The following is a 23,604-nucleotide window of genomic DNA, read 5'->3' as shown; positions in this document are numbered from 1 at the left end:
CGGCGCGGAGGATTCTGGGTCGCGCGGACGGACGCGTCCTGAAAGGAGACGCGGCGAGCGCTGCCGCACGCGGCGGTTTCCTGTTAGCGCGTTGACGCAGACGCGGTGCGGATTTGGATATAAGAAAGATAATTCTACACGTGATAATAAAATAATTTTTTTGAAAAACTTTCTCAAATTTGAGTTGAGCGAAATATATTTGTTTAAACATAAAACAACTGAACCGTTTGTGCGTGGATGGACAAAGTAGTACTAAATACATAAATGAGTTGTGTGGGGTTTTTTTTGTTTATTCAAGTGTTTTCCGTACTTTTATAAAAAAATTTGACAGAAATCATGATGTTTGTTCACATAGAAGGTCATAAAACATATTTTAAAAATTATTAAATTCTAAAACTATTAAGATGAGCAAATAATTTGTTTAAAAATAAAACAACTGAACAGATTGTGTATGCATGGACAAAGCAGTCCTAATTACGTGAATGATTTGTATTATTATTTATTGTGTCTTCATGTTTTTTCTATAATTTTATCAACATTTGACAGGGAAATCGTGACGTTTTCTCACATTAGTACCTCACTTTAAATTATTTGGTTATTTTTTGTCACTTTTTTAACAAGAAATGTTTATTGCTTTGACACTGCTGTTTATCTAATTTTATTTTAAAACGTACTTTAAAAAATAATGAAAGTGCAGTGATTCCATAAAAAGCAGCACCTTACAAACAACTCTTGACATATACAGTATAATATTATCTACATTATATAATATATGTGTGTTGTGGATGATCAGAGAGCAGCTTCATGCAGGTTTTCTCTCAGAGGTTAAGATTCAACAACCTCTCATCTCACTGATAGTCAAGCAGCTGCTTTTCTGCGTTTTGATGTCGCTGCTCTTTCATATTCGTGATGGCGTGACGTGTCCCGTGTTGATCTGATTAAATATGCATGAGGTTCTGATGACAATCTGAGGAGATGAAAATCAATAATTTTACAGTATATTTGACTTTAAGCAGGCAATAAAAATAAACAATAAACAATGATATTTATTCTTTTATTGACAGCAGAGGCTGCACTGAAGTTATGTCCCTTTAGTATTTTACAGGATCAAGCATTTCCAAAACATAGCATATTCTAATTTAACCACGAAGGGAAAAAATTCAGGTTTTCCTTCCTTTAATCAGGGAACATGTGGACACGGCTTTGAAGCAGCATCTAGGCTCAAATACATTAATTATTAATGAACTGAAGAGTTGACGTGAATATATCCCGTATTTCAGCCTTTATGTGCAAAATAATTCATGTAAAGGTTAAATTTATGTCTTTGAAAAATCTAAATAAAAAACCTTCTGACAAACATTGCTAATAAAGTGATGCAGGACACAATTAGCATAATTTGGAGTCATGCTTACAGCATTTATAAGCCAATATTTTTTTGTTTTTTGCTCCATGTTTGGTCTCTACCACCTTTGGAGGGAGTTCAGGCCTCCTTTCCTGGTTAGCATCCTCGTTACACTCTCAGCGGCTAACCGCTAACCGTTCCTGTGTGTGTTTAAAGGCTTGGAACACCAAAAAAAGCTAAAAGATGCTAAAGCGGAGCCAGCACATCCGACACACAAGAGAGGACGTCCTGTTATTTCAATGTCATAATGTTCACCCCCCCGGGGGGAGGCTCAGCTTCCAGTCGAGAGTCTGGGGCTCAAAGGTCGGAGACTTTCAGACTCCTCTCAGCGAACTGACTCCACTCTGGTCCCGTTGTGACGGAACCTGCCTGCACTTGAACACAAACCACAACTAAAACACAATAAAAGATAAACAACAACAACAACAACAACAAACAAAACCAAAAACATTTTCCCATCTGGATTCTCCTCCGACACAGATGGTTATAAATGGGACCTCCTCATTAATTATTCAGCCAATGCGGCGTGTCTTTGTTCCCTTGGCCTCCTTCAATGAACCCACCCTAAACACACACACACACACACACACACTTTGGATGAGCTTCAACTTGAATTCTCTGTCTAGTAATGACACTGAACACTGTGGAGCACCAGGGTTTTGCGGTTGCTGGTGTTGAGCTAATTTGCATTCCTCCTGCTGGGAAGCCCGATGACGGCCCGTAACAGATGGCGGTCCCGGCCGTCTGGCTCTCATGCTCCATTGTTGGAAGGATCACAGCCTCCATTGAGGTGGGGGTCCCTCGCTGGTTATTAAAAACCAGAGACTTTTGTTGTGGGGAGAAAATAGTCGTTCTATCTGGACACATTTCTTCTGTCTTTGAGTGAAGAGCCTCCAGACACAGATGGACTCAAAACGTCTGCAGACAGATTTAAACCCACCTCCTTCATCCAACCAGAGGTCAGCTCCATCCGACTGGAGGTCGGCTTCATCCAACTGGAGGTCGGCTTCATCCAACCGGAGGTCGGCTCCTGGAATTCCATTCAGAGGTTAGGTTTCTGCGACACACAGGATGTGGAATGTTCCACAGCTCAACCTTCTGACATCATTACCATCACCTTCATCATTATTATCATCTGGGCTGTTATTATAAATACTTTAAACCTTTACTGTTCTCTCCACCCACAGCAGAAGCTCCGCCCAGCTTGACTCTGGATCTGATGGAGGTTTCTCCCTGTTAAAAGATGTGTTCTTCTCATGGTGGATTGTCCAGACCTTCATATAGCTTAAAAATGGAAATAATTTAAATTGAATTAGGATAAAAAATTCTAACACACCAAATATGCACGTGTGGAAAATGAAAACGCACCATATTAGTAGACACCATGTCTGTACAGCAGCTACGATGCTAGGTGGCTATCTTAGGTTAGCAGTGGGAAGGGTCACATGGAGGTTAGCAGCTCCAGGAGCTAAGAGCATCCAAAGCCTGCAGACCTCCACCCAGACCTCCGTCACTAATCGATCATATCGGTGAAGCTCGCTGGGGCGTTAAAACCCAGATCCACATCACAAACCAGATCTGAATCCAGTCTCTGTAAGCAGGTGGCATTAGATGGAGCAAGACCAGCTGTTTCTGTCTGTATTTAGCATTTATGCTAAACTATGCTAATCTCCTGCTGGCTGTAGCTTCAAATTTACAACATAGGCTTGTTCTCATTGTTTAATAAAAATAATGAAATAGTAAAATAAATAAACAAGTAAGCAAACAAATAAATAATTGTTGCGTTCTATTAATGTTACTAGAAAATGTTAAAATGTTAATTTATGGTTGTTTTGTAATTTTTAAACATGCTGATTCTGTTGGTAAATTGTTTAGCTTTACCACAATGATTATATCATATAACATTATTATTATTATGAGTAATAATAATAATAACAATAATAATAATTAATAATAATAACAATAATAATAACAATAATAATAATAATAACAATAATTATTATTATTAATAATAATAATAATAAAAAAATTATGATACTCCAGTGAGGTTCCAGAGTCTAGAGTTGGTTTCTATGGTTACTGAGGGTCACAGTGATGTAATGACACAGTGGTGACGTTGAGCTCTGACTGACAGACAGTTAAGAATCCACCCGATCCTTTAAGATGAACACACACCAGACAAACACGTTTGAACCAGCCTCTGACATTCAGCGTCTTGAAGCTCATTCCTTTCAGGATGATGAAGTTTCATCTTCCTCAGTCAGACCCCTCCTGCTCGGTGGAGCAGCATCAGAAAGCCGCTGGAGTAATTTCCTGTCGTGCAGCTCCTCTCCGCTTGTGTTACCGCTAAACGTGGCAGCGATGATGCATGGAAACATTTCTCTCCCTCCAGAAGAGACGTCGGATCAGCCTGATAGTCACCGTTCAAACGGCCTTTTGTTCCCACCTGCAGTGGGGTTACCAGAGGTCACACCAGACAGATGGGTCACATGACGCAGGTCCTCTGCGCCCGAGAGCAGGTCTGAGGAGATAAACATCTTAAACAGTTCAACCATCACAAACTCATCTCTTATTGATTGAGAGCAGACTAAACTAAACTAAACCAAACTACAGCAGGAGAGTTAAACCAGCGTGAAACAAACATTTCATCCCTTTTGTGTTTTTTAGTGTTTGAATTTGATTTGAAAAGACCTAACACCATATATTGATATAATAAATAAAAGAAAAAAGATAACAACAGGAAATTCAGGTTCTTACAATCGTGTTAATCTAATTTAAATAAGGCCAACAAAGAAGCAAGAACAAACCGCCCCATGTTCAGACCCAGATATCCTTCCTCATCCTCATCCAACGGATTAATCCATAAAAAGGATCTCAGGAAGGAGGAGAGAGGATTTAATGTCAGACCTAACATCAGCAGCACATTTAGACACTCAGCTGCATTTTAATATCTTTCAAAGCAAGAAATTAAAAATGTAAAAATGGAGATTTCAAGAGAAACTTGCATTATTTCATCGCATAATTACATTATCATTAATTTATTCGACATTATTATCACAATTTAATTTTTCTGCACGCGATGTTGCCTCTGCAATTCCGTTCCTGACGAATCCCGCACGGACGTCGTCCTTCCGGTAGATGGCGCAGTTTTACTGGAAGCGCAAAGTTCCCCAACCTTCTCACCTCAAAATCTCTGCCTCACATCCCATCTGGGACTCAGATGGGATGTGAAGTCAGAGTGGATATGTCTAAGGAATTAATTCATGAACCAGTAAATCATGAATGAAACCAAAATCAACTCATCCTCTGATTAATCTGATAAAATAACCCCCAGCGACGATTTATCCACCTGCCTCTCTCACCCTTTACGCGCAGTCTTGTGTAACTCTCCTCTCCTCCTTTTCTGCCCCTTCCTCTCCCTCTCTCTCTTTCTCCCTCCCCCCTCTCTCGTCACACACTAACTCGTCCCCCTTCATCCTCCACAGCCACACCAGAAGCCGTGAATGGTCGACAGCTCCTCCGGGTGTCGCTCCGCCGGTGAGCACCGCGCCAGAGAGGAGCCTGAGCGGCGAGCAGAGCTTCAGTCAGCGGCCGGCTGGTGTCCCACCGCCGGGGAGAAGTGTGTGTTCACGATAAACGGACAACATCTGCGCAAATACGCGTGATTTTTCTTTTTCTTTTTTCTACTCCAAGGTTTTGCCGTGCGCGCTGAAGTGGCCATGGCGCGTTTTACGCACTGCAGGTAACCGGCGTTCCGGGGCGCAAATGGACTAAACAGCCAGTCCCTTTCGTTCCACTCCAGTAGAGCTCCAATGGCGGCACTTCGTAGAAAATTTGGAGAGGACTACCAGGTCGTTAACACAAACCGGGCTGCCACTTTTGCCGCTCCGGTGAAGAAGAAACGCCAGCGCTTCGTGGACAAGAACGGCCGCTGCAACGTGCAGCACGGGAACCTCGGAGGGGAGACCAGCAGGTACCTCTCGGACCTGTTCACCACCCTGGTGGACCTGAAGTGGAGATGGAACCTGCTCATCTTCATCCTGACCTACACCATAGCCTGGCTGGTCATGGCATCCATGTGGTGGATCATCGCTTACATCCGAGGGGACTTGAACCACGGCCACGACTCGTCCTACACGCCCTGCGTGGCCAACGTTTATAACTTCCCCTCAGCTTTTCTGTTTTTCATCGAGACCGAGGCCACCATCGGTTACGGCTACCGGTACATCACCGAGAAGTGTCCGGAAGGCATCATCCTCTTCTTGTTCCAGTCGCTGCTGGGCTCCATCGTGGACGCTTTCCTCATCGGATGCATGTTCATCAAGATGTCCCAGCCGAAGAAACGCGCCGAGACGCTCATGTTCAGCCAGGACGCGGTGATTTCTCAGCGAGACGGAAAACTGTGCCTCATGTTCCGCGTGGGGAACCTGCGGAACAGCCACATGGTGTCCGCGCAGATCAGGTGCAAACTCATAAAGGTAAGATGGAAGATGAGGAGATGCCGGGTGGGAGCAGATGGAGTGAAGTTGTGCCGCAAGTAAAGCGATTAAATAAAAGTTGCGAGAAAATAAATGTCATAAAGTAAACTTTATAACGTAAAAGACCTCATGCCGCAGCTTTAGAGGGGATCATCCCTCAGCAGTGTTTCAGAATCTGAGTGTTTCATATGTAAATAAAGCCCCTTCAGGGAAAAACCTGACAGCAGGCATCTCTGGAGAATCCGTCCCTCCCGCTCAGCTGATCACCCGGGGATGGAGGGAGGCTTATCAATGGATGATATCAATCCTTTTTATTCAAAGCATTCCCAGCGCGCAGCATAAACCGTGTTAAACAGAACTGGTTGAAGGCTTTACTCTAATCCTCCAGCTGCGGGGCGGTGAAGCTGACAGGCAGCCAAACCGAGGATGAGCGCGCAAAGGCCGAGAGGATGCGGGACGCCCGCGTCCGACGTCGGCTCCACTGCGGCGGGTGTGTGTGTGTGTGTGTGTGTGTGTGTGTGTGTGTGTGTGTGTGTGTGTGTGTGTGTGTGTGTGTGTGTGTGTGCGTGTGTGTGTGTGTTTGTGTGTGTGGACGTGACAGACAGATGGGCCTCAGGGACGGAGCTTTACGCACGACCACGGATCGCTAGTGGCAGTAAAACGGGCGGAAAAAAAGAATTTATGGCATCCATAAAGAAAAACAATATATCCTTTCTTTCTCCAAAGTGAGTTTGAATTCATCTTTTTTTTTTAACTCATCAAAGGCGTCTCGTTGTCTGACAGCTCGGTCTTTTTTTTTTTTTTTTTTTACAAAAAAGAGGCTTTAAATCCTCTCAAACTGTTCCACGCTGGTTTTCCCACTAATGAAGAAATCAGCGCGTTTTTTTTTATTTATTTGGGGGGGTGTTAATACTGCTAATGAAGCTCGCGCTTTGTAAACAAGCAGTAATGCAGAAAATTACCACAAACAACAAGCAGGTCGACAGGGCTGCTATAATGATCTCAATGGAGCTCCGTGTTCAACGCGCGAAATGGGCCATAAAGAAGACAAACAGCGTTAGCGCTTGTTTGCATCTGTGTTCGGGTTAATGACGCATGCGGGGGAGGCCAGAGAGCCGGGCTGCCACGGGGTTGCCCCCCACAACCCTTCCACGATGGGACCAATCTGGTTTTTAAGGATAGATGGACACCAACAGGATTGTTTAAAGGGCTCTTGAAGTGCGTAAAAATCACACTGGAGTTTGTTTCTTGTCGAGGTTCCTGCCTCACTGCCGGAGTGCAAATACAATCTGGGTAAATTTCAGATATCTTCACCCCCCCAAACCCCAACCTCTCCTCTGTGTATCCATAAATGTGGAAACCACTGCTGCTTAGTGGTTCTTTCTTAGTTTTGCTCCGGGGCTTTGTGGTCTAACCTTATTCTTTCGCTTCAAAGACTCTATCACCGAGAAAGATTTGCTGCAGCAGCTCTGCCGGAGTGTACACACACACACACACACACACACACACACACACACACACACACACACACACACACACACACGCTCTCACAATAATAACAAGTGAGCACACATGTGAACAGAGGCTTAGAGTGAACGTACCTTTAGATATTTCACATCTCTGCTATGTTTAAAACCAACTGAAGAGGATTTCAGATGGGGGGGGGGGGTTTGATGCAGTTCCTCTGTAGAAATGTTGGTGGTGCTGTTGAACTGCGACCCTCAGAGCGGTCCTTGTTACTCCTCCAGAAGAAAGAGAGTTTGTAAAAAGGCTTTTTGGGGATGAGCCGTTTGCTCTCGAACACGAAACCGAAAATCAGCGTCTTTGACCTGATTTGAATGTTCCAGAGTCGTTTCTCAGATGGTTTTCAGTCGCCGTGATTGCGACTCGACGCTGAGTGCCCTCAACTCGTGGCGCTGACAAGAGAGGAAGTGTTGCACCGTGAATGTGGTCCTAGTCGTCTGATGGGACACCGCTAACCTCTGCCGACACACACACGCACAAGCTTTGCAGTAAATAAAAGATGCTCTGGTTCTCTTCCCTGAACAACTAAGCAATTAGCAACAGCAGCGGAAAATCTGTTCACATCTACAGAGTCAAACTGGAACACTTTCCCGGCCTCGGCAACTCTGAAGCTTGAGGGCCTGTTTTAGTATTGAACATGTAATTCACACCCTCGTCTGTGATTGGCCAGTTATTGCCTCCCGTTGACAATAAAGTGGCTTAACTAGATGCCCTGAAAACAGTGACTTCTAAGCAGGAATCGGTGCACGAGAGTTTGAATGGTTGATTCTAGATTTGTTAAAATAGGAAATCAGTTCCCGTTTCACGCGGGCCTTTCTTGCATTCAGAAAGCAAGAAAGCCAACTGTGTCCATTCTCAAATCAAACACAGTTTTCTGGTCAATATCAGATGAAAAATCCGCCACACAAAACTTCTTCAGGCTGCAGGAAGAGCTGTCAATTAGACCCCGGTTCAGATCAATCCACTGTACTTCACTGCCTGAAACATAAGGTCCATCCATCCGTGAAGATGTGAGTTTAAGAATGGATTCACAGCTCGCTCGTTTTTTACAGAGGATTTCACCCTGAGGTGAGGTCTCCTCGTGTGCAGCGAAAACAGGAATCACAGTTGGATACAAGGAAGCAGAAGGTCGCTGAGATTGGTGAGGGAGAACTGTCTCGGATGGCCCAGAGTAGACGGTCAAGGATGGTCCAGAGAAGATGGTGTAGGATGATCCAAAGAAGTTGGTCAAGGATGGTCCAGAGAAGAAAGTCTAGGATGGTTCAGAGATGGTCTGAACCATCTCTGAACCATCTATGGTTCAGAGATGGTTCTTCTTTAGACCATCAGTGGATGGTCTACAGAAAATGGTCTGGGATAGTCCAGAAAAGACAGTTTGATCTAGAGAAGACAGTCTAGGATGGTCCAGAGAAAATGGTCTGGGATTTTTGAGAGAAGACAGTCTAGGATGGTCCAGAGAAGATGGTCTCAGATCGGTTTTGGTTCAGGTGACTGTTCCAGGAAAAGACAATGGTTTCATCTTTAGCGCTTACGGTGTAAGTGAATCTGGATTACTGGATCGCAGCAGAGGGTAGACCGAACCCTCCTGCCATCAGCTGTGGACAGGCAGTTTAAATTGGGGTCTATGACAGCCTCAGAGGGGTCCTGGTGGAACGTCCTGGCAGACAGGGTGCGGTATTACTAGAGGGGTAAAACGAGAGCGACGGGGTGAGGTAATTGATTGAGAGTGATGGAAAGAGGTGAAAGAGCTGGAAAGAGATTCACAGCAGCAGAGGAGGAGGAATAAAACTCGGTTTCTTCATCTTTTCATTGTATTGTCATTTCATTCTCGCAGACTTACAATAGAAGACAAGAGAAATCCTCCCAGCTGCATGTATTCAGTGAATTTGCAGGATTAGCTCCATACACCGGTCACGAGTCCGAGAATCAATTTCCATTTCTTTTCTAATTGGAACAGAGATGCAATTATTCTTTCAGGTGGAGGCAGGACAGCTTGGAGCCTCGTGCCACCAACTCCATTGTGTTTCCCCCCTCTGTGAGGAGTCCATAACATTTTGCTATCAGCATGTACGACGCAAAAAAAAAAAAAAAGTCAAGACAGCATTTTTGATCTTGTTTCCTTTCAGAGGCATTCAAAAGAAGGCATCTGTTTGTTATGTGAAACACTTGAAGTATTATTCTTGAATAAACAGCACATCCTCAGGCTCCCGACGGCGCTGAAGCGTCTCTACACCCATTTAGGAGTCAGAGGCATCACAGTCACAACAAAACACATATTTGGCCAAGAACATTGCTCCCGCTGTCTCACCCGGAATCGACACACTTTCTGAGGAAGACAACTGAACCGGACCAGGAGACGTCCAAAGATTATTTATTGACGTAGTTGATCTGATTTTAATTCTAGAGTTCTCGTCCCACTGTGGTTGAAATCGCAATGGAGCAGATTATTTCTTGATTATCCAAACGTCAGCATCAGTTCTGGTGCCACGTTTCCCAAAAACCTGGCAGTCCGATTGGTTCCTTTCTTCGGTTATACGGAATATACCGAACGGTAATTGGTCGGTCAATATTTGGATGGCTCGTGACGTCGCTTTTTTCCCAACAGAGGAGGAGATGGGGAGCCTCTTTAACAGCTGTTATTCATTAGGGACAATAACAGCAACACCTGCAAATATCGTTAGACCCATTTAGAAATAATGATAATAGCTCGAGCTGCTTATTATCTCACAAATTTATACGCTTGCTCAGGTTTCCAAGAGAAAGATTTCACGACGGGTCTGGATGTAAAACACTAAAAAAGCTGCTTCCTCCTGATTGATCACAAAACTGAATAAAAGTTTGTAGCATTTACGTTTCAACACCACAGCGGATTAATATGGAATAAATTCTTTCTGGACCGAGGAGGCAGACGATATCCAGACCGCCCCCCCCCGCCCCCACCGTCTCCCACTCAGCCTCCTGATTGATGAAAGCCTGTGAGCGTGGAGTGGCGAGGGGAGATCAGACCACTTTAGGCCCAATCAATTTCATTTACCACCCGTCTTCATCCATGAGCGTCATTCACGCCAGCTGAAATACCCCTATTGGGAACATGAAACAAAACCGCCCCGCCTTTCGGTGATGATTAGCCGACGGGTAGAATTCTGAGCACAAAATGTGTTTTTTGCTGCACAGTCAACCAAAAGAATAGAGGAAATAAATAAATAAACCCCCCTGTCTGGATACGTCAGAGCCGCAGGGAAAAAAATCTGTTTATTTACTGGAGTGTCAGATGTACCGAAAATAAGGAAAACCTAGACAGGCCAAGCTATCTCGGAATCTTTGTGCATGGGGAAGCGTAGGAGGTTGTGTGAGGAGCCAACGTTTGCATATAGTCATTCATCTTTTCTAATCTTTAAGCTACAAAGACAGAAAATGCAAACTTGAATTACCCACAGCAAAGATAACCCACGAGGAGGAAGGGTGCCAAACATCCTGTAAGCGCTCGACAAGTGAACAATGCCCCCCCCCCACCAACCACCCCTCTACACCCGACATGGAAGTCATTCTCCGACATGAATCCCAAACGGCGTCTCATTGATATTCACAGGAGATAGGAATAGAAGGCAACGTTTTCTGGCAATGCAAAGCTTTCTTAGTCACACTTCATTCACAGCTTGTGTCTTGGAGGGATAAATTATAAGGCAATGTCATCGGGAGGTCAGGCGGAAGCAGGGCCGGCGGCCGGCGTACCAGCCGATTAGAGAGGATAAAAGACAGGAAACAAACTGAAACCCTTTTATTTATTTATGAATAACATTTGTTCAACCTTGAAAACAGGAAGTGTATCCCCGGCTTTTCACCGCTCCCGTAAAACTGAGCTTGAATGAACAGATTGTTGCATAAACAATTTCTGGGATGTTGTTTAACGTAGAAATTAAAGCCCCCAAAAAAACACAAAATCTTTTCTCATTATTACCCCGAAAAAAAGCCTGTTTTTACTCTGAAACGTGATGATTTGCTTGGATAGACTTACTTTTTTTGCAGGATTGTCTATTTCTCCAAGTTTCTACTGCTGACTTATGTCACAGGATTCATTTAGAGATGCTTCTGAAAAACTGCGAGGGCAGGATGTTACAAAACAGCCAGAAATTTAATGGAAAGTTGTTAAAGTCGACTGTTGAACGAGAGATTGAGGCACACAGGAATAGAAAAGGTGAATGGACTGATTAGACACAATAAGACAGGAAAGGAAAAAAAAAAATACACCCAGCACCTCGATGCTGCTCTCCAACATCATGTGGGCAATTAAATGCTTCCACACCAGTAAACACTCTGTGGGCAAGTGCTGCCAAAATACGGCTGTCTCATACGTCTGCCTGCAAGTTCTCCAAGATATTCATCCTGAAGTCTGGCTGCTGGAAACAGGAGCCTTTGAGAAAGACTGAGCGAGAAAAAGCTTCCATCACCTCTCCAGGGGGCTGATTAGACATTATATATACATATATAAATATACATGTTTATACATTAGAATCGATCCATCACACCTTTAACCTGAACAGCATGCCACTGCCCAGATCTAACATTCCTGCAGGTCGATGAGATAAAATCGGAGGTGCTTGTGCTGCTTGAACAGTTCCATAATCCACTTCACACTTGCTGCAGAACAGACAGACGAGCATGTGTTGTCAAAGTGAATGACGGGTGGTGTGTGTTAGTGCAAAAAGAGACTTTTGCTTGGCGTAATCATCTGCCTCGTGTTCAGGAACACAGCCGTGGATAAATCGTTTAACGTGTGAACCGAATGCTGCAGGACTCGGTGGAGGGCTCCTGTTGATCGGGATGAGTGGAAGATGAAGTTAATTTGTCACTGCAAAGTTTACAATTGGTGTTGCCATTTTCTGTATGTTCTGGGTGCTGCCCACTTCATTGATAATTCGCCTAAGTCAGTCGATTGTGCGGTCCTGTTCTACTACAGATTTGTCCCATTGTAAAGATCCTGAGACTTTATTTCCAGAAAGAGGTGTAGGAAGAACAGAGCAGTAACGGGGCTAGTAGCTCGGGGCAATCTGTTGCCAATACTTGAACTTCATAGAGTATTTTTAAATCGTCACCATTCAAACTTTATTTATAGTTTTTCTTCTGCTTTGCCATGACATGAATCTAATCCTTTCTTTCCTGTATCTTCTTTTCTCCCTTTATCCCACTTCCTTCCCTCTTCCTTCTATCTTTGTCCACCTCTGTCTTTGATCGATGGTCCATCAGTCCCGTCAGACTCCCGAGGGCGAGTTCTTGCCTCTGGACCAGTGTGAACTGGACGTTGGTTTCGGGACGGGTGCAGACCAGCTGTTCCTGGTGTCTCCGCTCACCATTTGTCACGAAATCAACACCAAGAGTCCGTTTTTCGACTTATCCCAGCGCTCTCTCAGGAATGAGCAGTTTGAGATTGTCGTCATCCTTGAGGGCATCGTAGAGACCACCGGTAAGGAATCCTCCCTGACTTTCTTGACATCTTTTGGACCTCCTTCCTTTTGTGCTTTATATACTTTTGGATCTGACTCTCAATGCTCCTTTCTTTACTCCTCTCACAATCAATCTAAATGTAAATATCCATTGGTGCCGACCCACAAAACAGTTCAGTCTAAAAGACATTCCAAAACTCATTCCAGGTTGGCATATTTGAAGAACGTGGCACAAAAAACAAAAAAAAAACTGAGAATGAGAATAGCGCATGAGAATGACACCTTGATTAAATTATGAGGGATATTTTATTACCGCAGAATCGGTTTATTCCCATCCTATGCATAATGAAAACCCCTGGTCATGGATGCATGTGTCACACTGATGCATGAGCTCAGGTTTCAGCCGAACTTCCTCTCCATTTTTCAGATGACAGCTGAGAGCAGAGGTAATACTGAGACTCTGCTGTAAAGCATTGGCAGTCCTGCTGGACTACATCACTGTTCTCCCTGTTGCACATTTAACACAATGATTCTCTTTAGCTCGTCTCCTTTCCATCCATAACCCTCACTTTGCTGCCGCTGTAGAAGAAACCCCAGAGCTGAATCGGCTTAGAGGAGGAAGATGGCGGGATCGGCGGGGGAAAGGCATGCAGCCAGCGCTGTCTGCGCTCCGCTGATAACGCCATTAAATCAGGACGCCGCCGCAAGTTTAGTGTCGCTTTGCTGGGGAGTAGAGAAGGAACAGGGGAGGGAAGCCCTGGTAGTGTCACCCTCAATGGGCCACGATATCTCCTCTTCCATCCAAATACAATAGGAGTTATCCTCTGATATCCAGCTGCTGCTGGCACAGCTGTTCACTCGGCTGATTGTCTCCTCATTTAATTTGCTCAACGGCTATTGAAAGGTTGTTCATACACGTCAGATTCAATTAATGTCTTTTATGGGAAGTATTGATGCTGTTTTCACATGCCAGAAGAAAAAGAAATGAGATTGAGAGAAGGGTCCAAGGTTTGAGACGAAGGATGTTGTGTCTTTATTTTCTCCTTTTGTCAAATAAAATCCTGAAGTCCCCTCTTTTTTTATTGATAAAGCAGAATGTATTCATCAAAATGGACCTCTGCTAAAGCCGACCTGAATAAATTAATTTTCAAAGCAGTAGGCCGGATTTCAGAGATCAGTCTTTGCCCTGATGTGACCGGAGATAGTTACCCCCAAACCAAACTGTGGTCAGCACAAACAGAGAAAGTCAACACTGTTAGCAGCATGATTCACCAAGTAACGAGTAGCCGAGGTCAAAAGAGCAACAATACATCTCTGTTTTCATAGAATACATTATTCTCCCACGGTAGGAATACCGCATGATCAAAGCCCATAATGAGTCTGCTTGGATCAGCCATGCCTGCCCCGAACCCAATTAGACCGTCTCTAATGTGAGCCTGGTTTCTAGGAACTAAGAGGATTTTGAATATGTCTAAAAAAATGCAGAATATGTAAACCCAGAGGCAGAATGTCATTCAGCCAAGCAGGATCACAATCTCATGTTGATTTCCTGGATCAACGCTGCGACCAATCACAGAATTCCCTCTCCGATTTTCCTCATTTATTGGGGGTTGTGTACCCCCTAGCTAAGTTAGTCCTCTTCATAGTAAAGCATATATCAGAGGATAACATAGTACATAAAAGCAAATTAAAGATCTCTTTTTGGTCTGGATATCAGCCCCACCTGTAGATTAAACTTTAAACAATATGCAGATGATATACAGGTACCCCTTTTTCACTCTGGACAACACACCCCAGCAATAAAAGAAATATTTTCGTAGTTATCAGTAAAAATGCTAACAAACTATTCCTGGCAACTACATAAGTCTGTAGTAGTCATGGGTATTTATTAGCAATGACAGGCCGTAGTAGAACCACGACAACCAAGGGGATTTCTTCTTCTCTGGTGAGATTCCATGACAGTTAAGTCTGGAGTTTAAACTGTTTTTTAGTTTGGATAAGGAGCCAGTCATCTATTTTTACATCCTGTAAATATTCATATTCTGGTGGGTAAAGGTTTAAGCAGTAGTCGTCATATTCAAATGGAGTCTCACAAAAAATGCAAGGCATCGAAATGTATTCGTAAACAGCACCAGTTAATGTTAATGTCAGGAAGTTTAGTGTAAGTCTTCTTTAGGGACTCTTTTCTCCTTGCCTGCACTGACTGCATAGTTATGCTCAGGGGTTTTATTTTTATTCAAGAGGCAGTAAACATAAGCTGGCTGGTTGAATACCCATATGATGTTTGAAGGATGAAACAAAACTGCCACGCCTGTCAGGCTCGGAATCCACTGAGTATTGCTGCCATTTTCTGCATCCAAAGTCAGCAGAATCACAATTGTTCTGCTGCCGAGAAGAGAAAGCAGCTGGAAAACGAACCAGACAACCCTAATGGTTAAATCCGTGCCTCTGGGATAATTAAGAATAAAAATCACCTTTGTGTTCGCATAGGACTGTTGAAGGTTTTTCAGTGGATTAAGGTTGTAGTGAGCCTGGAATAGCATCGAGCTATGACATAACACTGCACATATCATCCCTCGGAGGGATGGGATCAGACTCCTACTCCAAAGCTGCAAACCTGAAAAAACTGCAGCTCAGGTTGAAGCGGCTCAAAAGAATCGGAAAAAAATCCAAAACAAGAGTATATCGATCCAAAAAAATCAGCAACAAGCCTTCAAATGTCAAGAAAATTATTTTGAAGAGCTGAGGCCATGTGGAAAAAAGTGTATTTGTGCTGTTTGTTTGCACAAAACGAGTACAAAGACGCCAGTGTGAAAATCTTTCCTTGTCAATATGCTGTTGTTGTGGTATTGACCAACAAAGCATGCTAATGAACAACCGCCAAAAGATCTTGACATTAAATAGACGGTTCCCTTTGAGTCAAGCCGGTACAATCCACAATCAACACTACAGGTCACGCAAAAGCAAACATGTGAAGACAGGACCCCAAGGCTCTTGACACTGATGTATTGATGTGGGACCGGCGCTGCATCATGGGTAATTAGGTCGATTGGACTTTAAACTGGCAATTATCATGACCAACACAAGTCACAGCGATAACAAGCGGCAATCACCTTTCAACTACACAAACTGATCAAAATGTTCAGCGAACGCTTTCCAGAAATCATTTGACTGGAGACGAACCTTATTTTTAATGTTTATGACTGCTGTGCTTGTGTTTCCGTAAGGTATGACTTGCCAGGCTCGGACATCGTACACCGAGGATGAGGTTTTATGGGGCCATCGTTTCCTGCCGGTGATGTCACTGGAGGAAGGCTTCTTCAGAGTAGACTACTCTCAGTTCCACAGCACCTTCGAGGTGCCGACGCCGCCGTACAGCGTCAAGGAGCACGAAGAGAAAAATTCCCTTCCCTCACCTCTATCCACTCCCACCCCCGCACTGACTGACAGCCACGGGCTCCGGCGGGATCGCGTGTTTTCCGTGGATTGCATCAACGTGTCTGACGAAAGAGGCCATCTGGGAGGAACCGGAGGACGACTGCCGAGCAAACTGCAGAGGATGAGTTCGTCTGGGAAGGAAGACCTGCAGAGGAAGGTGCTCCTGCTCAGCTCCCAGCATTCCGAGAAGGCGTGCAGCACCGGAGACCTACCGCTAAAACTGCAACGCCTCAGCTCCTCATCAGGACCCGAGACAGAGAATCGCCTGCAACTCAAGTCCCTAAAAGTGGGCTTTGAACCCATGACGCAGTCCACCGGAGACCTGTACCAGCAGAGTCTAGCGCCAACGCTATCCTCAACGCCAGCCCCCATGCACAGTCCGCTACTCTCAGCCGGGGGGAGGCCAGAAGACAACTTGCCAGCGAAGCTGCGGAAGATGAACCGCTGACACACAAATAGTCTTGCTGACCTCCGACCCCAGACAGGAGGACACTTGCATGGATTCAGAGATGGACTGGACTCCCAGGGGCTCCAAAAAAACTGATATCTGATTGAGTTTTTCTTCTTGAGACACAAGCTTTACTGGAATTACTGTGATTTTTTTTGTGTGTCATGGCAGAGGCATTCAAACAGTCTTTGTTGTACACAACAGAACTCAACCATATGCTTAACTTGATTATCCTGCAAGAGTTGTGCATGTATACACACAAAAAATGTTCAATGTATGCACCACCACACTTCATAGTCAATTTTAGCTTTATTTAAATATAAATTCTATTAAGATGATAATAAATGCTCTTTCATCTTTCACTTCCTTGTGTTTTTATTGTTGTCCGATGAAAACAGGGTCGTGACCCAATGCTAGCACGACAGCTTTTCCAGATGTCGACGAGTAATTCGAGAGTGTCCCGTCGGCAAGGTTTTCTCCAGACGACATGAAGGAGCGAGAGGATAATGAGCAACGCTGCTGCTGACGGACAAATCAGACGGCAGTTCATTGGAGGAAGGGTCGTAGTTACACAACAGACTGCGTGGACATTTCACTTTAACAGCCAGCCAGATGAGAGCTTTCTTAGCGTAGGGCCATCCAAAAGTCAACCTCATTTGCCCCGCCGCTCCATTTTCTCTGCCCCATGTGGGGCAATCTGTTCGGTCCCTTTAGGAATTCCGGGGGGGAAGTGATGACCAAGCCCCCAAGACCCGACTCGCCTATTCACCGATGACATGACAAGCGGTGTCTCATTTCATAAGGTTTCAACCACTGTCCTTCGTAACGATTTGGAATGACGAGTCAAAAAGCGAGAGGCGGGGTTAAAGAGAAATGGGACTAGGCCTCAGTTTCATCCCATTATCCTGAGATTTAAACACAAGAGTTAAATGAACGTTTTCAGCTTTATGCAAAAATAAAAATTGATTGCAAGATGCGATACTCGCCTCATCGGTCAAAAGTCTTTACTGAACCAAAGGCGGAAACTTGTCGCCGCGTTTCTTCAGCACTCTGAACTTCTACACCATCACCGTCGCAGACGCAGAAAGATGCGAAAATCAACAGAAGAGTTTTCCCCGTTTCAGCCGAGGCATTCCTGCTCCTATGGTTAATCCTCTGCTTTAGCCACCCGCCGGGTTTACACGCAGCTTAAAGCGATCTACACACTTCATTCCTAATTCAACTACATCCAGAGCGAGAGTGTGTTGGTCTGTTTGTGTATACACTCCCTCGACACGCACCAACACACACACACACACACACACACACACACACACACACACACACGGACACACATGGGTTGTCGCTGTTCGCATGCTGCTTATGATTTGACAGGAACAACAGTGAATAGAAATATCCTCATTACAAGCCGGAGCCCTCAGACGAAGCGCAGACGGTTCATAATGAAGCTGGTGTATTAATTTAAGGCGAAACGAGAGTGACCCGGCGTTGAACGCAGCTTAAGTTGATTATTCCTCACTCCTCGTCATGACCTACGGGTTAAACTAATCAATAAAGCTGAAGTAGGAAAGTTGAGCTGTGAAATGAGGTGTGAGCGGACTCGGTATTCGCTCCGAGGACTTGCTTTCGCCTCTATAACCGTTATTACTAAAGCAGGTGTTCACAGCTCAGATCAATCATCTTTAATAATTAATAACTAAACTAACGGCTCTTTCATTCTGTCTGAAACTGCGAGTCGATTTTGGTTTTGGAGAGAGTGGAGAAACAATCCATTAGGAGGCAACAAATCCCCCCCCCTGTCTCTGCAGAGTGAATTTACATCCAGGCAAGTTCTTTCCAGTACAGTTTGAGAAAAAGCATCACCCAAATATAAAAAAAGGCTTTTGTTAACACTCCTCATTGCATGTTTTTATTCCCTCCCATCTCATCAAACACTGGCGGAATAAAAAGTATGCAATTTTCTGAACAGTTCAAACAAAATATATTGATGTAAAGACAGGTGACGTGTCTAAGTCCACAAAACATTTATTGAACTTCCTGGCAATCCGTCGCCACAGGCTACGTCTGAACAACTGAACAAGATGACTTGTTTTAAAGAAGTAATGAAAAAGCAAGTTTGATCTTCCCCAGTTATTCCAGGTGAAGTCTTTGTCCAGTCAGAGGTGGACGTAAATGTTGGAGCTGGGTTTGTGAAGACTGTCTGGATGCTGGATGAAGCTGGGTTCACTATTCCATCAAGTTTGGAACAATAGGATGACTAGTTAGAGACTTCAAAAGGTAAAAGAAACCAGGTGTGAGAGCTTCAGGTCTGAAAGACCACCCAGAACAGAGATCCCGAGTCAGAAGGAGTGCCAAGAAATCCGTCAAAGCAACCAGAAGAGTTGGTCGGTCAAAGTTTTATCAACATCGAATTTCTTGCTCCTCTTCAACATGTTAATTGGAACTTCTCTGGAAAAAGGAAGATAATCAATGAATCTCAGGCCACAGTCTTAACCACAGCAAGGAATCATTTCCCCATTTCTGAACGTCAATCCATGAATCCACTTTTAGATCTGGACGTGGCCGCCCCCAAATCACCAGGATCACTGGTAAGACATAAAGTCTTACCGCTACCCACGTGGTAAGACTTTATGTCGCCATGTTGATCTGTTTGGTATATAAATACATTCTCTAAATAGTTCAGGCCAGAACCTAATCGCCCTCCTGGTGGTACAAATGAACCCGTCTATCATTTGAATTAAAGTGATAATAACAGCAGTGAGAACAAAAGGCGATGTAACGACCAACGGGTCATTGGGCGATTCCTCGACAATTTCACAACCTCATCTAAAAGAAATTGGTCCATTTATAATTGGACGACACCCATAACCACAGAATTAATGTTATCATTTTCCATGTGGCGAAGCGGTTATGCAGTGACGACCATTACTGCGTGACAACAGGAGTTACGACTTCCTTGGACCGGTCGCCGCAGGGGTGGGCCAAGCAGGTCAACGGGGTGGAGACAGAACAAATGTAATTTACGTCCTAAGAAATTTTCCCCTGAAAACCCAATTATGCCTCGGCAAGGAGGACCCACACACACACACACACACACTCACACACACTCACGCATACACACACACTGGGCAGTACAGTACACTGCAGGAAGGGAATGATTAAAAGAGCTTTAAAGAGTGTGATTAAAAAGTAAAAGACCATTCAGTGCCTGGAGATGGATTTCAAATAAGTTCTCGCAGGACACTTCCCTTCCTTACGCGGGGGGTGGAGTGAGGGATTAGAAAATGGGAAACAAGGGCAGTGGAGGGGTGTTCGCTTTGTCGGATGGCAAAATGTGTTTGTGCGACTGTATTCACGCGAACCCTATTTCGTCAAAACGCACGCCCGCGTGTGACAAGTACAATTTCACAGAAGAGGTAGCGTCAGACGAATGATTTGTCCGGGAAGGAAAAAAAATTGCTTATCGGGCGCAAAGTAGTCGAGAGAAATCAGCTGTTGAACAACGGAGAGGAGCCAAAACGACAGAAACAGATAAAGAGTGAAAAGGAGGTGGAGAGATTAATGGAGCGCAGAGGAAACACATTATTCATCCTTACAGTTTGGAGACTCCTGGCTTGAGAGAGAAGATTCAGCATGATTGGATGAAGATGCATTCATCCAGAGTCTCGTCATGAGTCCTCCAGTCCTGCGGGGGTGCTGTTGTTAAGGTTTAATGATTCTGGCAGCTGGAACTTTTATTTAATCAATGCACTTCACATTTGTGCTTGAATTTTTCCGTCATATTAAAAAGCAATAAATAAATAAACGCGAATAGCAAAGTATTTTTTTTAATAAAGATATAAAAGAGTTTGATTCTTCTTTGTGTCTCTGTGTGTTGAGGAAATTTGGCTGTGAAGCAGAAGATGGGAAAATTTTAATATTACATTCATATAGTTTCATGTAATTTCCCTAAATTACGTCAACTTTCATCTCCACGCTTGTCTTGTCCTCAACATGTAATTACATCCCCTAACATGGCAACCCCGCGAGGTAAAACAACGTTATCGTCATGAATCGCTGGTAACTATGGCTACAGCATAAAACCGGGGACAATGTGATGCAAGGTTGAATCTAATCTTCTTTTATGACCTTCTTGGTTCAAGACATTGTCAAACATTAATGTAACTTCATACGGTTGAAGGTAATTTTAGTATTCCAACGCCGTGGAGGCGACGGGAGCCACCGGGGTCGTGGAGGCGGGGAGCCGATTCCGACTCGATGGAAAAATCTCTCTTCCTGCAGGAGCAGTTAAACCGATACAGGACGCTCCATGCATATAAAATCATTCTTTTGAAATGTATGAGAACTGTCCGGTTGTTATGCTGCTCCCGCCTCCTCGTATCCTTCCCCCCCTCGGGTGCTTGTGATTGGCTGATTGGTTTAAGTGAGGTTGGAGGACCACAGCTTTTGATTAGAGGATAATTATTTTCTCCTTTTTCTTTGTTTTGATGTCATTTTGGTCGGAGTCCAGTTTGCGTTTTGCTTTTTTTTTTTGATAGGATAGTGAGGCCATAAATTTAAATTTATATATATAATGGCACCCTAACGTTCCTCTGAGCCAACGCAGGAGCTGGTCAAAAAATTACGAGATCTAGATCTTGTAATCTCAAGATATTCTTAAATCGCTTTAATCCCAAGTGAGAGTTTGAATACTTGTGTCCATCAGAGCTGAGAAGACATGATTCTTCCTCCTTTTCTGAGTCCTTCTCCAGCGTCTTTGTAAGGACATCACATGATGTGACGCCGAAACGCACCAATGAACGCATGACCGTAACGTCTTCCGTGTACGCTGAGTAAATTAAAGACAAACCGCAGTAAATGATGCCTAACAGATGCGGAGACGAGGGCCGTCTACGGTTAGCTATGAGCTGTGTTTTTCATCAATATTGAAAGAAATATGGATTCCAGAGAAGCTGCTTGGAGCTTCTGTGCTTCACATTAACATCCACACCTTCAGGTTGTTGGAAAACAAGCGCCAGCACGCCTGACAGCGAAGCCTCTGAAGCTGACAGATGTACAGTTGAATACAAATGAGACGAGTGTTGTACTTTCCCACTGCGGTGGCTCGCAGCTACAAACACACCAAATCCCTTTCATCAGCACAAACAGGAAGAACCAATCTTGGAGAAAAAAGATTCCCTCACGCGTTGCGACGTGTCCGCGACTAATCGTGTACAATCAAAGGAAGAAGAGGAGGAGATGCTAACGTTTCAGTGCGACTGCGACAAATAAAGCTCGTGTCTATTGATGTCTTTCGAGGGCACTTGAGGTGGATTGTGCTCAACCCAGCGTGACATGGACCTCCATCTTCCAGTCCCTCCTGACTCCAGCTGACCCCGCGGAGTCGAGGGATTATCCAGACCTTCGGGCTTCGGATTGCGTCGCAAGTCAGGGGCCGTGCCGCAGCGGCAAAGCGAAGTATTGATCGGCTGTGGCCTGATTATGTAAGGCTAAGCTAGACGGACGTCTCCGGAGGATGACCCACCAAGATGAACCATTCTTTAATCGGCTGGACGACGAACCAATATTTACAAGTTCTCCACTGGCGAGCTTTATGGAAATATATGCATGGAAAAATCAATGTGAGCAGCCGTTTATTCATTCGTTCATTCATTCTGAACAGAGATGGTCTTCGACATTAAAATGCTCCACGGAAAGAGGATGTGATTTGCCGTCTTTCCATTTCCAAGTTCCCGAAGGTTTTCTCTCCATGGATGAGAAGGAATCAATCACAAAGCGACAGAAGGCAAGTTTAACATCCGCACTTTAGATCAACGGACCGATTCATCCGCACAAAACTACAAAAACGACTCTTAATGATTAATTCGTCTCAACGCGAACGGACACGCGCTCGTAAACAAGTCGTCCCGCATCGCTGTGGCGACAGCCGTGGAAAACGATGATTTGTTTACCATACACACTTGTGCGTGTGTGTGGTTGTTTCTCGGTAAGGTGTTACAGACGGGCGCGCTTCCCTTTTACGCACCACAAGTGGCCCAATTAGCCATTCATTCACAGTTGGTGCAACACGGCACAAAGAAACATCTCGCTGCGGATTACAAATGAATACAAGCAACGCATCAAAACGCGCTCAAACGCATCTATCAGACGGGAGACGATGGGAGATTAATGGGCTTTCTAGGATTGATGTTCATTTAGAATCAGCCTTCAACTCCTCACACAGGGGCAGATCCGAGTCGGAGGACAGCGCAGAAGAGAGACGGGCGCCTAATGAGCCTCTCCATGTCTTGTCCTGTTATTAAGTATTCATGGTCCGAGTATTTTTAACCTTAGAAGACATCACTGGTGGGGTCGCTCTGAGGACGGGCCGAAAAAGACACCTCAGAGGGAAGAACGCCGAGGGAAATGGTGTCATCATGCGGTGGCGAAGTCGCTTCGAGTTGTTGAGGGCGTCGTTGGAGTAACTATGGGAATATTTTTGCATCCATCTCCGGTATTAATCTGTCAGGCACTCCACCGGGTTGGCATTGTACTCATTTCTTCTCGATGACTAAGGCCTCACCACCAATTAACCTCGTCTACAGTTTGCCAAAAGTTCCTGTAGGAGTGTCAAAATGTGCCTCCTCCAAAGTCTCCTTCCTGTACCTTGATATGCAAATTCCTGCCTGTCTGACCGACCCACTAAACGCTGGTTCGGTTGCACAGCGTGTTCCAGATCTCCATCAAACAGCTTTTGACGCTTTGAGGACGTAAAAACGCAGCGGCCCCTTCCTCACCAAAGAAGAAGACACGCTGCGTTTGAGCGCCAGCCCGTCTGCCTGCCTCTGAAGACGCCTGACGGTGGCGGACGGATTAAACCTCCTCACAGGGTCT

The 23,604-nt window shown here is 44.6% G+C and overlaps 1 protein-coding gene across 1 annotated transcript; it reads left to right on the top strand.

The window, feature by feature from the left end:
- Positions 1–4,907: 4,907 nt before the first annotated feature.
- kcnj19a (potassium inwardly rectifying channel subfamily J member 19a) lies at positions 4,908–17,010 on the top strand. Its single transcript, XM_068336496.1, has 3 exons — positions 4,908–5,880; positions 12,649–12,865; positions 16,073–17,010. The coding sequence occupies exons 1-3, from the start codon at positions 5,215–5,217 to the stop codon at positions 16,729–16,731; spliced, it is 1,542 nt and encodes a 513-aa protein (XP_068192597.1). The 5' UTR covers positions 4,908–5,214; the 3' UTR covers positions 16,732–17,010.
- The last annotated feature ends 6,594 nt before the right edge of the window (positions 17,011–23,604 follow it).

The sequence above is a fragment of the Antennarius striatus genome, chromosome 16 (genome assembly GCF_040054535.1).
Source record: "Antennarius striatus isolate MH-2024 chromosome 16, ASM4005453v1, whole genome shotgun sequence".
NCBI classification, from domain to species: Eukaryota; Metazoa; Chordata; class Actinopteri; order Lophiiformes; family Antennariidae; genus Antennarius; species Antennarius striatus.
This window is presented reverse-complemented; position numbering and strand designations above follow the sequence as displayed.

What these genes read in the sequence shown, in the direction of transcription:
- kcnj19a (XM_068336496.1), top strand. Translation starts at nt 5,215, where the DNA reads ATGGCGGCACTTCGTAGAAAATTTGGAGAGGACTACCAGGTCGTTAAC. An exon ending in TCAGGTGCAAACTCATAAAG is followed by an intron (nt 5,881 to 12,648) that starts GTAAGATGGAAG and finishes ATGGTCCATCAG; the next exon opens with TCCCGTCAGACTCCCGAGGG. An exon ending in GGGCATCGTAGAGACCACCG is followed by an intron (nt 12,866 to 16,072) that starts GTAAGGAATCCT and finishes TGTTTCCGTAAG; the next exon opens with GTATGACTTGCCAGGCTCGG.